Source organism: Mytilus californianus, unplaced genomic scaffold (genome assembly GCF_021869535.1).
Source record: "Mytilus californianus isolate M0D057914Y unplaced genomic scaffold, xbMytCali1.0.p SCAF_6, whole genome shotgun sequence".
NCBI lineage: Eukaryota > Metazoa > Mollusca > Bivalvia > Mytilida > Mytilidae > Mytilus > Mytilus californianus.
The window spans coordinates 76,660,291-76,674,857 of record NW_026262712.1 but is presented as its reverse complement, the minus strand read 5'-3'; the positions used below and the strand labels follow the sequence as shown (position 1 = coordinate 76,674,857).

At 33.2% G+C, this 14,567-nt stretch overlaps 1 protein-coding gene across 1 annotated transcript; it reads right to left on the bottom strand.

Moving 5' to 3' along the window:
* Positions 1 to 5,210: 5,210 nt before the first annotated feature.
* On the bottom strand, positions 5,211 to 13,284 carry LOC127705082 (uncharacterized). The gene is made up of 5 exons (XM_052209354.1): positions 13,158 to 13,284; positions 10,641 to 10,768; positions 7,878 to 7,985; positions 6,107 to 6,292; positions 5,211 to 5,416 (listed from the first exon to the last, which is right to left on the bottom strand). The coding sequence occupies exons 1-5, from the start codon at positions 13,167 to 13,169 to the stop codon at positions 5,215 to 5,217; spliced, it is 636 nt and encodes a 211-aa protein (XP_052065314.1). The 5' UTR covers positions 13,170 to 13,284; the 3' UTR covers positions 5,211 to 5,214.
* Positions 13,285 to 14,567: the final 1,283 nt, after the last annotated feature.

Genomic DNA, 14,567 nt, shown 5'->3' with positions numbered 1-14,567 from the left:
CATCTTAACTACATATGGTTGATTTGTAATTTATAAATTCTCATATACATAATATATTATGACTTACGCATTAATATCATTAATTTATTCATTTAGCTCGGAATTTTAACACTGTATATTAAATGTAGAAAATGCAATACGGTATATCATTATGAACTGATGAAAAGAAAATCTATAAATTATAAACGCAGCCACCGAATTGAATTCTTGTGTACTTTTGAAATGTTAACGGCATTTTCATTGTGCCATTTGCTTGAAGCAGGTACTATGGTATATACATGTTTTCTGTAATTTAGATCGTTTTCAACTGACCAAATGTTTTTTTCTACCTTGAAGAAATACAATGAACAAGAAAAGATACGGCGAACTTTAATTACAAACATGATTTACATTTATGTTGACCGCAAATAATAAGTATAAAATGCATGTTTGGTAAGAGCCCCAAGTACTTCCCCTTTCGACTGAATCCCACCGTGGTGCTTTTTATATCATTGTTTACTCCATTTTATATGAATGAATGGATTTATATATCACCAGATTTTTACTTGCTTATACAATCTAGGAATACGAAAGCCATTTTTCGATTATGTTATGTGTTACCAATTTTGCAAGTGATTCTAGACTGCTACATTGCACACCGAATATGCCGATCCGAACCTGCAGATGGTTCCGAACCCCGATGAGCAATTCATGAAAAGTTTGTAACGGTGGGTAAGTAGAATCTAGATTAGATTCCAACGGATGAATTGTGCTCGTGTGAACCAGATTCAGATTTGACTTCCCAACCATTACAAACTTTTCGTTATTTGCACTTCGAGATTCGGATTCCACCGCGGATTTCGGATTGGGATACCCGGTGTGATTACTTCCTTTGACTATAATGTGTTTATTGTTTTTTTTCTTCAAACCTTCCAATTACATGTACTGTCTTTTATTATAGACTCTGATTATGACCGCTGCATTATTGATTTAATTTTATACAAAATCAACATTAAGACTGCATAAAACATGGTCTTGCAAAATGTCCACACTAAATTTGTTCAGAGAATCATAATGAAGTAAAGGAAAATAATATAAAACAGATAAGTCGATTTTATTCAATTGTGAGGAAGTGAATCGATACGAACCATTCATGCGAGTTATTCTTTTAGATTGAAGTCTGACTTTATACTTTTACAATACGTCTTTATATTTTTGTTAGAATTTAGTAAAGATTTTGATAAATGAATTATCAAAAACTAAATGATGTTGTTAATATTGTGATAAGGGCCATCATGACGTCACCATCATTGAAAGTAAAATTACAAATAGGTGGGAAACTTCTTCCTTATAGTCAAAAAATTTTGGCTCGGATGGTAAAAAAATTATTTGGATATGTCGTCTAAATATCAGCAGATATTATTTTATTGACGGTAAACTTTGTCTAAAAGAAACTTGAATGTTATCAAGCTACAGATGAGATCACGCGTAAATCAAAATGACAGAATCACTCATAAGTTTATATAGGCTAAAGCAATGACTAATCATCTCATATGATTTCCACCGGTCACCACTTCACATGTTTTCGATGATTTATATGTTGCATCAAAGTTGGTCAACAAAAATATCTTTTTATTTAATATAGGAAAGTGGAATGAATGTTGATTAGAATCATGTGCGAATCGGAATATTTACATTAAGATTTGAAAACTGTGATAATTTTTTGTGTCGTAAAGCTTGGTTCTTAACATTACCCTCGCTGCCTATATCTATTCGACGAATAAGACCTAGCTGTACCTGAAACACCAAAGATCAAATAATTCGGTCGAAAAAGGACATTTTCTATATAGCGGAACGTGGATTTTAAATACAATGAGAGCTTCTTTTAGTCTTTCTGAAGTCGGTCTCATTAGAATAAAGGAAAATCGAGAAGAGGAAACACGATTGGCTCCCATAAAAGTGTTTGTTGAAAGATAAACCATGAAATATAATACATATGTTGTCTAATTAGGTCTTACCATTATTTTGTGGAAAGATCTATTGTATTTGTCCTGATTATTTTTTTCTTCTTCCACCAAATTTCAAAAGAAAGCGACAAATTTATTTTACTAAATTGCTCGTTGTATCCTAAGGATGATTTGTCAATTTTAACCGAATCAATTCGTAGACTCCATATGACTTATTTCCCCTTTTGAATTTGACATAAGTGGTATGTCAATGTATCACATGAATGGTAAGTAGTACAGACCTAAGGTATGTGTATTTGAGGTCATGGGTTCATAAAAATAAATTTGAGGTCAAGGTCAAAGGTCAAGGTCATATTTTAAATTTTGATTTTGGCTTATTTTCATTTCTTTTCAAAAACCGTATAAGATACCGACAACATATTTTTACTAAATTGGTAGTTTCGACATGTCATAACACATACATTTTGGTTGAAAGGGTACGTACCAGACATCAAATGGGAGTTTTCTCCCTTATTCTATTGAAAATTATGCGTATGGTGATATAACACAGTAACCATACATAATGAAGACCTAGTGTCTTTTGATTTGAGGTCCTTGGTTAATGACTAAGAAATTAAGGCCAAAGTCATAGGTAAATTTGACGTTCTAGATTTTGACCCTTGCTTTTACTTCCTATATATACATGATAAAGCCATGGGACTTTTTGCATTAGGTTGTAAGCCATATGATCTTGAAAAAGCCGACCGGAACTGACCTTGTGTAAACCGGAATTAGCTATTTTTTTCTTATTTAATGTAAAAGTATATAGAACCATATATTTTTGGAATCAGTGTCAAGTAAACTATCAAAAAATAGCGGAAATTACATTTTTCAAACAGGAAGTAACATATTATCTCCCTTATTTCAAACAACAGTGTATATAAACCAGATATTTTTGGAACCAGTATACAAAATGTATCATTTGACACGGGAAATGACATCTTAAACTGGATATTGTTATTTTCATATCAAATATATCGTTTTGGGTGGAAAGACCTTCAATTGTTCTCTGAACAATTAGTTTTTAATTAATAAAATATTTTTTTCTTGGAATCCGAATGTTTTTTTACGAAGTGTGGTCGTCTATTTCTAAAACAAGATACATTTGTAGTTCTCTGTAACAGAGCTTAATTAATGACATTTATCAGCAGTTCTCTATACCATAAAAGAAGCTACTTCATGACATTTATCAGCAGTTCTCTATACCATAAAAGAAGCTACTTCATGACATTTGTAGGTAGTTCTCTATATCCTGTTTTATGACATTTGTGAGTAGTTAAGATTTTCAAAACCTGTTTTGGGACATTTGTCAATATCTCTCTGTACCTGAGCTGATTGAGGACATTTCTTAGTAATTCTCTCTACAATAACCTAATATAGAACATTTGTCTGTATATAGTTCTCTGAACCGGAACTTGTTTAAGAATATTTGTGAGTAGTTCTCTGTACAAGAACCTGTTTTAAGATATTTATCAGACAATAGTTCTCTGCAGCAGAATCTATTTTTGGATATTTTTCAGTTGTTCTCTGAAAAAGAACTTGCTTTAGGACATTTGACAGGAGTTTCTGTACCAAAATCTGTTTTAGAACATTTGTGAGTAGTTCTCTGTATCAGAAGCTGTTTTATGACATTTGTGAGTAGTTCTCTGAACCAGAACCTGTTTTAGGATATTTGTGAGTAGTTTTCTGTATCAGAAGCTGTTTTAGAACATTTGTGAATAGTTCTCTGAACAAGAACCTGTTTTAGGACATTTGCGAGTAGTTCTATGAACCAGAACCTGTTTTAGGACATTTGTGAGTAGTTCTCTGAACAAGAACCTGTTTTAGGACATTTGCGAGTAGTTCTATGAACCAGAACCTGTTTTGGGACATTTGTGAATAGTTCTCTGTATCAGAAGCTGTTTTAGGACATTTGTGAGTAGTTCTCTGAACCAGAACCTGTTTTAGGACATTTGTGAGTAGTTCTCTGAACCAGAACATGTTTTAGGACATTTATGAGTAGTTCTCTGTACTGGAAGTCAGTTTAGGAAACTTGTCCCTAGTTCCCTGTACCAGAAGCTGCTTAAGAACATTTGTCAATATTCCATACTTAAGCTGCTTTAGGACATTTGTCAGTAACTCTCTGTACCGGAACATGTTTTAGGACATTGTCAGTTGTTCCATGTAAAAGATATTTAGAACTTGCTTTAGGACACTTGTCAGTAGATCTCTGTACCAGAAGATCTAGATGTTTTATGACATTTGTCAGTAGTTTTCGGTACCGGAAACTGTTTTAGGGAATTTGACAGTAATTCTTTGTACCAAAGATGCTTTAACACATTTGTCAGTAGTTCTCTGTGTCCCTTTTTACTTGTGTTCCTTAATGGTTTGTTAAAATCTGATAATTCGTCATCGTTGTTTCCTTTAGTGCCAAAAGGGATTTTTTTCTTAAATTACAGCGATTAACATCGATATCTGCTTCACATTGGAAGCATATTTGCTTTTTATAACGCTTTAATCAGCAATCGTGATGTGAGGAAGTGAATCACACTGTGTGCTCGAATTGCTCTCTGAAAGAAGGTTTCTTTTGAAAGATATATAATAGCCTCTGACTCAAACTAATTGTAGTATTTGTATTTTTATCCATCTGATGAGTTAAGCCTCTTTCAACTGATTTTTATAGTTCGTTCTTATGTTGTACTGTTACACCACTGTCCCAGGTTAGGGGAGGGTTGGGATCCCGCTAACATGTTTAACCCCGCCACATTCTGTATGTATGTGCCTGTCCCAAGTCAGGATCCTGTAATTCAGTGGTTGTCGTTTGTTGATGTGTTACATATTTGTTTTCGTTCATTTTTTGTACATAAATTAGGCCGTTAGTTTTCTCGTTTTAATTGTTTTACATTGTCATTTCGGGCCTTTTATAGCTGACTGTGCGGTTTGGGCTTTGCTCATTGTTGAAGGCCGTACGGTGACCTATAGTTGTTAATTTCTATGTCATTTGGTCTCTTGTGGAGAGTTATCTCATTGGCAATCATACCACATCTTCTTTTTTTATATATAACTATATGTTTCTTGCTGTAAATGTACTGATTTTGAGTCATGGGATGATACCTCATATCATATGTTTTTTCTATTATGGTGTTTATTTTGCCTGGATAGTTGAGGAAATAAGACTGCGTTATAACTCATATAGGTCATTTCTTTGTATTCAAATCAAAGAAGAAAAGTTATTTATAAAAATCGTTTATTACGTAGTATGTTTACACGTTAATTGACTACACCCACAACAGCGTGATACTGTTAAAACTTCTTTCACGACGTCGATTTTGGTACCGCTTTTACAGACAGCGTAAAATGGAATGTCTACAAAATTGGATAGTTGACAAATATACTTGACTACAGGAACAGCCTTGGGATCCGGGTAATCTTCACCAAGGGCACATTTTCCACTGTAAAAAAACATTTATTTTTTTAATTTCAAACTTATAAAATCAGTGAGAAGCAATCATTTGAAACGTTTCCTGACAAAATTTAAACAATTAAACACTATTTGGAGACATGTTTTAGTAAAACAACTATATATATGGAAGTGATCAATAACCGACGTTACAGTCAGAAATCTGAAGTCTAGACCCACTATTTATTATTTATTTCCAGTATTCAGAAATTATCATGAAAGTAAGGTTCCAACTCCCTCAGGCAAAGTTGACATAAGAGGAAGTTAGCTATTCTTTTAAGGCCCCTTTATAGTCATAGTTTAATATTTGTATTAGTTTTTATTACTGAATTTTACACTTTATGCTATATTATATGTATATCATGCAGGACCTTATTGTAAACTAGTCTTTGGACTATATATGTTATCCTTTTGAAATAAAGGAAATACATATTATTATTATAATGTACATCGCTCCTAACGTTCGACGTATTTACACATCCCTAACTTTCAATTTAGGTTTGAGCGTTCCTGCATTATGAAAGTAAATCCAGAAAGCGCTTCGGACCCGGCACGAAATTTAAGAAGCGTTATTTTCATTTAATTATATTAGATTCGAGTTTACTTTACTGCTCTCAAAAAAAGTAATTTGGGGTCTATAGATGTGAAATGATATCAATACGTGAGATCCATTCATTCTTACCTTCCACAATTATATGTAGGACAATTAGGGATCTTCAGAAAGTTCTTGAGAGTCCAGCATGCCATCCCATTCTCAGCGATAAAATTTTCGGGAAACTGTGCTTTGGTCCAACTTCCTGGACACAGTATAGTCTTCTCAAAGTCTTTTATTTTGAATCCAGCAAACGTAGATGTAAATGTTGGCTTTCTAAAACATAGTAAATTGAGAAAAATATTGTTTTACACATCAGTTATTAATTAGCTTTTGGGAACGAAAGTCTCCATTTTAGAACTTTTTTCCCCAATTTCTCTCTGATTAAAAAGTTTCATTTTTTGTGATTTCATTTTTCTTTACCATATTTATCGTGTCAATTTCCTTATAAACAGACAGCCCATCTGCCACTTTGAAATTCAAACATGTTTTAAGGTACCAACATGCAAAAACAATTGGAATTTTGCAAACCATCGTTTACAAATGTTTCGGTTTATATCGGTTTACCAAATTCGTCACAATTTCTGGACTGCTATTTAACACATGGAAAATGCAAATCCTTTATTGATTATCTTGTGCATCATGCATGTTTACCTGTGTTTACGGTTGTTTTCTGAGCTAACAGACGTATATAAAAACCCGAAAGGATAGATAACGTCCCGCGGCAATTCAAATGCATATTCAGGACGAAAACATATTCATGTAATATGAATATTAACTCTGCTTTGTACTAGACCGACATGCTTAAACGGATTTGTAACGTGCTAGTTCACAAGATAACAGTCCACAGGAAGACATGTCACCCTACCCGGACACATTATTTTGACTACGAGCCGACAAGACTCCATAATACCGCGTGCTTCGCAGAGAAGCAGCAAATACCAACTTTAAAGTCTTGGGTTGATCAGACCGGGGTTCGAACTCACGACCCCCAACCACGAGAACTCCGATGCGGTAAAAAAAACAACCGAAAGGAGGTATACTCCGGAATCAAAGAAAACATACATACTATCAGATTTTTTTTCCAGTAGGCATCAATTTAACAAGTTCTTTGACAAATATAAAAATAAGAAGATGTGGTATGATTGCCAATGAGACAACTCTCCACCAGAGACCAAATGACGTAGAAGTAAACAACTATAGGTCACTGTACGGTCTTCAACAATGAGCAAAAATCGTACCGCATAGTAAGCTATAAAAGGCTCCGAAATGACAAATGTAAATCAATTAGAACGAAAAAATTAATGACAGGATTCATGTACAAAACAATAAATGAAAAACATATATGATATACAGCAACAAACGACAACCACTGAATTACAGGCTCCTGACTTCGGACAGGCACATACAGAATATGGCGGGGTTAAACATGTTGGCTGTAAAAAAAAAAAATCCAAAAAGTATACAGAAGTTGTTCATCATATTAAGTAGAGCCAAGTTGAACACATAACAGTTATGATATCTCGTGTTACCATAATCTTAAATATAATAATGATACCTTAGTATAACAAAATGGGCATAATAATTTTTTAATTCAAATAAAACTCATCTAGGTTCACTCCAAACAATGTATCAAGGATGATTTACCAAAGTTCTGAGGCTGAGCATCTTGTTTTAGTTTCTATAAAACATTTCCATACATTTACGACGATGGCATATTTTGCCATTCCATTTTCCTCCGCTAATAAAAATGTCGTAAAACATCAAATAATCAATCAATTAATCAATCATATTTTGTGAAGAAGGCATTGACTGTACTGCAAAACTAACTATGTACTTTTAATGAATATGATGAACTTACCTACAATATCGGTCTGCTAGTTTCCAAGCTTTTTCTATTTTATTATTCAGAGAACGCAATCTACCCCTCCTAAACCTTAATTTCTTCATGAAATTATCGAAGTCTGTCCTGTAAAAATAGTTCAATAAATAAAAGAAACAAACAAACACACACACACACATGAAAAGTAAAATAACAAAACTACAAGGAAAATTCAAAACGGAAAGTCCATTATCTAATGGCAAATTCAAAAGCTTAAACACATCAAACGAATGGAAAACAACTATAATATTCCCGACTTGGTACAGGCATTTCCTTATATAGAAAATGGTGGATTAAACCTGGTTTTATAGCTAGCTAAACCTCTCACTTGTATGACAGTCGTATAAAATTCGACACCGCCACATGTATTTTTCAACCAACCGTGTTCTGATGTTTGTTCGATCAAATTATCCGTCAATGCTCGTCATTGTATACTAGTTTTACAAATCATTCTATGTATTAGGATTTCGCAGTTTAATGGTTTTTAAATGAGTGTTTCCTTAACAATATTTAGTACCATCTTTCGGATTATATATATATATTCTACTGTCTCATCCGACTAATGTATCTCAAGTGTTTCGCATGTTACATTTTAATATATTCAAAATATTTTGCAATTCGCCGTTTCAGAAACGAAAGATATATGGGTAATGTCATTGTTTTAACCCCTAAAACGAAATTAATGCCAAGTCTGGTTGAATTTCCATGGATTAGGACGTTGTAAGCCAATTACAACGTTTCGGTGTACGCTTTTAGAAGTATTATCCAGAATGCATTAGATTCTGAAACTTGTTAAATTTTGTCAATTTTCAAAATAAAAAATAAGAAGATGTGGTATGATTGCCAATGAGACAATTCTTCACCAGTGACCAAATGACATAGAAATAAACAATTAAAGGTCACTGAACGACCTTCAACAATAAGCAAAACTCATACCGCATAGTAAGCTTTAAAAGGCCCCGAAACGACAAATGTAAAACATTTCAAACGAGATAACTAACGGGCCTGATTTATATACAAAACAATGAACGAAAAACAAATATGATATACAGCAACAACCGACAAACAATGAATTACAAGCTCCTGATTTGGGACAGGCACATACAGAATGTGGCAGGGTTAAACATGTTTGCTGGCTAAATCCTTCCGATTCAAAGCACATAAAAATCCCAATACAAACATAAAAGACGCAGATCTGAGAGTACTTGCAGTTAACTGAAAGCTAGTTCAAAGCTAATAACAACTATTAAAAATCCTGTGTCTAAGACTAATTCATCAATCAGTACACATCCAACATCCAGTGGAATTAGTGTAAAGACGTCATTAACAGTCAGAGAAAACATGACCTTATGCAATGCCAAAATATAGGTATCGAAAGATTGTAGAACCGTGAATGTACATATGTGTATAACCATGGAAGTATTATTTCATTTTACTTCAATGGTATAACAATTATATTTAGTTTGGTTTCAATTTACTGATAACAAATAATATTGAGAGATCTAATTAATTTTAGTGTTGAATTGGTAACCTTTATTTTTTTAGTTTTTTTAAAGGATCGATAAATTTACCCGGATCATATCTAAATTTACAGGCTCGGTAAACAACATCACCGTACAAACAGCTACAGCTATATCCCGTTTGTAATAAGTATTTCATAAGTACAGCCAATATTCCAAACCAAATTTAGAAGAATTTAGTCAAAGTTTTAAGTAATTGTGGTTTTGAAATAATTGACTGAATAGTTAGCCAGTAATACATATATTACGTTAATTGAAATCCAAATCGTCACTACAGAGGCATAGCGAACGAGTTGTTGTATATATAAACTACGTAACATGGTGCCATCTCCATCAGACCTAGTTGACCATTTAGCGTTACTAATAAAGGTCGTTTCAGAAATACACTTTCATTCTTTTTATATGTCTAGTGTGTTAAAGTATAAGTCACAAAATAAATCCTAATTTTTAAATGCATTTTATATTTCAGAACATCAAAATTTTTCATAGATTTTGAGATTTCTTTTGTCCCGCAGAAGATGCCAAAATAAACTAAGCTCGAAAAAATGTTTGAGATGTTCCCTTATGTAATACTACAAGTGAGTTGTTCAAATTGACATGGACAATAGATACCTGCACATGGATAGGTGATTTAAACTGTGTAAATGAGTGGACCGTATCAAATGAAATTCAGGAGTTTGTTTATTGTGGCACTTATGTGGAAACGAAAAAAAAAGGAGTCTTTGTGTCAATGTTAGTTTGAAATTGTCTGAAACATACCATGCCTTAAAACTTTTTCAAAGACACTGGTTTGTCTGTACTCAGAGTAAATTTGGTGCTGTTAACACGGCCATTTCAATTCCTTCTGATGAACTTTAAGGCATATTTTTATATCAATGTTTTTCTTATCCTTTTCGTTATAACTTCCGGTCAAACATATGATCCGTTTGTTAGATTTTGATATTTCCGATGTTGTAAGACCGTGATACGTGATAGTAACTGAGCAGAATTGTTTAGATATAGAGAATAACAATAAGAACATATAATGAATGCCCAGGGATTCCTTTGTCAAAACCATATTTCAAGGTGACTTGTAATATTCCTTGAGCTTTGAAATGGATTGTCTACTATATGAAAGGATCGTAGCATTAAAAAAAATGCGGTCTCATGTCCTCTTGTAATAAATTGTTGATTGTTTTGCCCATATGCCCCGTCATGAGAATATTTTCTACTGAACACTTACTGTGGGAAGGCTGTTGATTTAGGTTTTTTTGAAAATTTTGCAGCTCTCTCGCTTGGCAAAAGACACTTCTCTGACTGTGCATCAGCACTATAGTCTAAGACGAACGTGATGGCAAACACCAAAATAATCTGTGGACAAATATAAAACAGTTAGTAAGGAAGAATAATTAAAAAGACACAATATACAAGTCACTATTTCCTTCATTTGGACCTACGCAAATGCCTAAGAAAATTACAAATTTCTGAACCTTCATTTTATTTTCATATGAAAATAAATTCGTTATGATAGTGAAGATTAAAAATTATTTTCATTATACTCGTAACACATTATATATACTTTAAAAATGTAACAATGAAATCAGGACCGATCTTTTTAGTTAAGCAAATTGCAACTAATTTTTACAGTTTGTTCTTATGTTGTGTTGCTACTTATAATGATAAAATTAAAATAAGAGATGAGGTATGATTGCCAATGAGACAATTATCCACCAAAGTTCAAATGAAGTGGCTGTAAGCAATTAGAGACAACCGTCAAAAACCGTATAGGTTACACCCCTGTCCAAAGTTAGGGGACAATATAGAAATAAGGAGATGTGGTATGATTGCCAATGAGACAACTATCCATCCAAGTTCAAATGAAGTGGATGTAAGCAATTATAGGCAACCGTAAGTCCTTCAACAATGAGAAAAACCAATACCGTATAGTTGGCTATAAAAGGCCCCGACATGAAAAATTGAAACAATTCAATTGAGAAAACCTAACGGCCTAATTCATAACAAAACAATTTACGAAAAACAAACATGTTAACCCCGCCATATTCTTCATGTGCCTGTCCCAAGTCAGGAACCACCTGAGTTCAGTGGTTGTCGTTGGTTCATTGCTGTCATATTGTTTTTTCGTAAATTGTTTTCTTACAAATCAGGCCGTTAGTTTTCTCGTTTAAAGTTTTTCACTTTTTTCATGTCGGGGCCTTCTATGGCCGACTATACGGTATGGGTTACACCCACTTCATCTGAACTATTGTGGATAGTTGTCTCATTAGCAATCATACATCTCCTTATTTTTATATAGCACTGAGCTCCTGTGGATAATTGTCTCATTAGCAATCATACATCTCCTTATTTTTATATAGCACTGAGCTCCTGTGGATAGTTGTCTCATTAGCAATCATACCACATCTCCTTATTTTTATTTAGCACTGAGCTCTTGTGGATAGTTGTCTGATTAGCAATCATACCACATCTCCTTATTTTTATTTAGCACTGAGCTCTTGTGGATAGTTGTCTCATTAGCAATCATACCACATCTCCTTATTTTTATTTAGCACTGAGCTCTTGTGGATAGTTGTCTGATTAGCAATCATACCACATCTCCTTATTTTTATTTAGCACTGAGCTCTTGTGGATAGTTGTCTGATTAGCAATCATACCACATCTCCTTATTTTTATTTAGCACTGAGCTCTTGTGGATAGTTGTCTGATTAGCAATCATACCACATCTCCTTATTTTTATTTAGCACTGAGCTCTTGTGGATAGTTGTCTGATTAGCAATCATACCACATCTCCTTATTTTTATTTAGCACTGAGCTCTTGTGGATAGTTGTCTGATTAGCAATCATACCACATCTCCTTATTTTTATTTAGCACTGAGCTCTTGTGGATAGTTGTCTGATTAGCAATCATACCAAATCTCCTTATTTTTATTTAGCACTGAGCTCTTGTGGATAGTTGTCTCATTAGCAATCATACCACATCTCCTTATTTTTATTTAGCACTGAGCTCTTGTGGATAGTTGTCTCATTAGCAATCATACCACATCTCCTTATTTTTATTTAGCACTGAGCTCTTGTGGATAGTTGTCTCATTAGCAATCATACTACATCTCCTTATTTTTATTTAGCACTGAGCTCTTGTGGATAGTTGTCTGATTAGCAATCATACCACATCTCCTTATTTTTATTTAGCACTGAGCTCTTGTGGATAGTTGTCTCATTAGCAATCATACTACATCTCCTTATTTTTATTTAGCACTGAGCTCTTGTGGATAGTTGTCTGATTAGCAATCATACCACATCTCCTTATTTTTATTTAGCACTTAGCTCTTGTGGATAGTTGTCTGATTAGCAATCCTACCACATCTCCTTATTTTTATTCAGCACTGAGCTCCTGTGGATAGTTGTCTCATTAGCAATCCTACCACATCTCCTTATTTTTATTTAGCACTGAGCTCCTGTGGATAGTTGTCTCATTAGCAATCCTACCACATCTCCTTATTTTTATTTAGCACTGAGCTCTTGTGGATAGTTGTCTCATTAGCAATCCTACCACATCTCCTTATTTTTATTTAGCACTGAGCTCTTGACAAATGATAAATTTTTAACTGAAAAAGGACACTACTTTATTTTGTTTAACAACCATTTGGTCTCTTTCAAATAATTTGAATTCAAGCATAACCCCTTCATTCCAAATCTATCTTTTATCCTAAAAAAAATATTAAATATTTTTTGAAGCCCTTACCTGTAAATGCATCTTTTCATCCAATGGTATCTGTCATATCAAATAAAATGGCACAACTGTGCACAATCTAATTTCCTGTTGAGATTTTGTGTTCATGCATGCATTCCTAAACAGTTAATTCATCTAAACAGTTAATTCATCTAGTTACTTATAAATTGTATACAGCAGTAAATATATGTAAAACTATAATAAATAATCGATAGTGTAAGAAATAAGGAAATAATTTCATAAAAAGAGAATTCATTATTACAAAGTCTTACATAAAAAGATGTAATAAATGGAAAGTGAGACTGTAAATGGATTCCTTATTTTCTGTGTTCTTAATCAGTTTCAATATATCGTCGTGTGAGTGTTATAATTTTGTAAGTCCCATTTTTCTAAGTGTTGGGAAATTGAACATGAAGTTTAAAAACGCGATATCATAGATATTTGACAGAGATATAAAAATTATGTAGGAATTGAATTTGAATTTAATGACATGTAGAGTAACTCTTTGTTCAAATGATAAGCATCTTAAATAAATAAAGCACCTCTATTTCTGGAGATAGGACATTTTTTTATATGTCTTCCTATGATTGAGTTATAACGCAAACATTGGAAGAAATATTTAAAAAAGTTTGTGTGGCGCTAATACGCTTCCGTAGGCTTATATGAATTTAACATATGATAAATATTGCGAGATAAAAAAAAGTACATAATAACACTGGCCTAGTACCAGTTGCCGTTAGAAGTACGCAGTTTTTCTCAAATATTTTTGAACTGGAAATGCGTTTGGAAATATTTTTGTAACATATTAAGGGTACCAAAAGTAAGGTGATATATGTTCGCTTGAAAATTTAAGAGTACGAGGACTAGTTGCCGTCAGAATAAAGTCACTAATAATAGAATTTCCACTTAATCTAAGCCTTAATGTCATATTTAGCTATTTTGTGGAAAGAACAGTAGACATGCACACACCTATCGTTATTTCCATAAAGTTGAAGTTCTTTTTTTTCGCTAAATCTGAAATTGGACTTAAAGTGTATGTCTAAAACATAATAGCTGATTGCCATATTTATGCAAAGCGTCCGTTATTGCATACCACGACAGGTGACACAAGGGGAACGAACATTTAACTTCAAGAGGGGGGGGGGGGGGTGTGTAGGGGTTATGTTTTCTTAAAAAAAAATATATTCTGATCCCCAATTTGATGAAAAAAAATATTGTGGTCAAGCAGATGACAAAAAAAAAAAAAATATTCTGAATCCAGATTTTCCCCATACCTTATAGTGTTTAATTTTGAAAAAAAATAATTTGATTGATAGCGTCGAAAAAATAAATAAAAATGTTCGCACTCTGCGCAAAAAAAATTTCTGACTCACACAAAAAACCATAATCCCCCCCTTGAAGGTAAATGGTTGCTCCCTAACT

Bases quoted from the DNA above. Each gene is read 5' to 3' on its own strand.
- LOC127705082 (XM_052209354.1), bottom strand. The intron at 7,986-10,640 runs GTAAGTGTTCAG...CTATTTTTACAG, and splicing joins AAATCAACAGCCTTCCCACA to GACAGACTTCGATAATTTCA. The intron at 5,417-6,106 runs GTAAGAATGAAT...GTTTTTTTACAG, and splicing joins CCTACATATAATTGTGGAAG to TGGAAAATGTGCCCTTGGTG.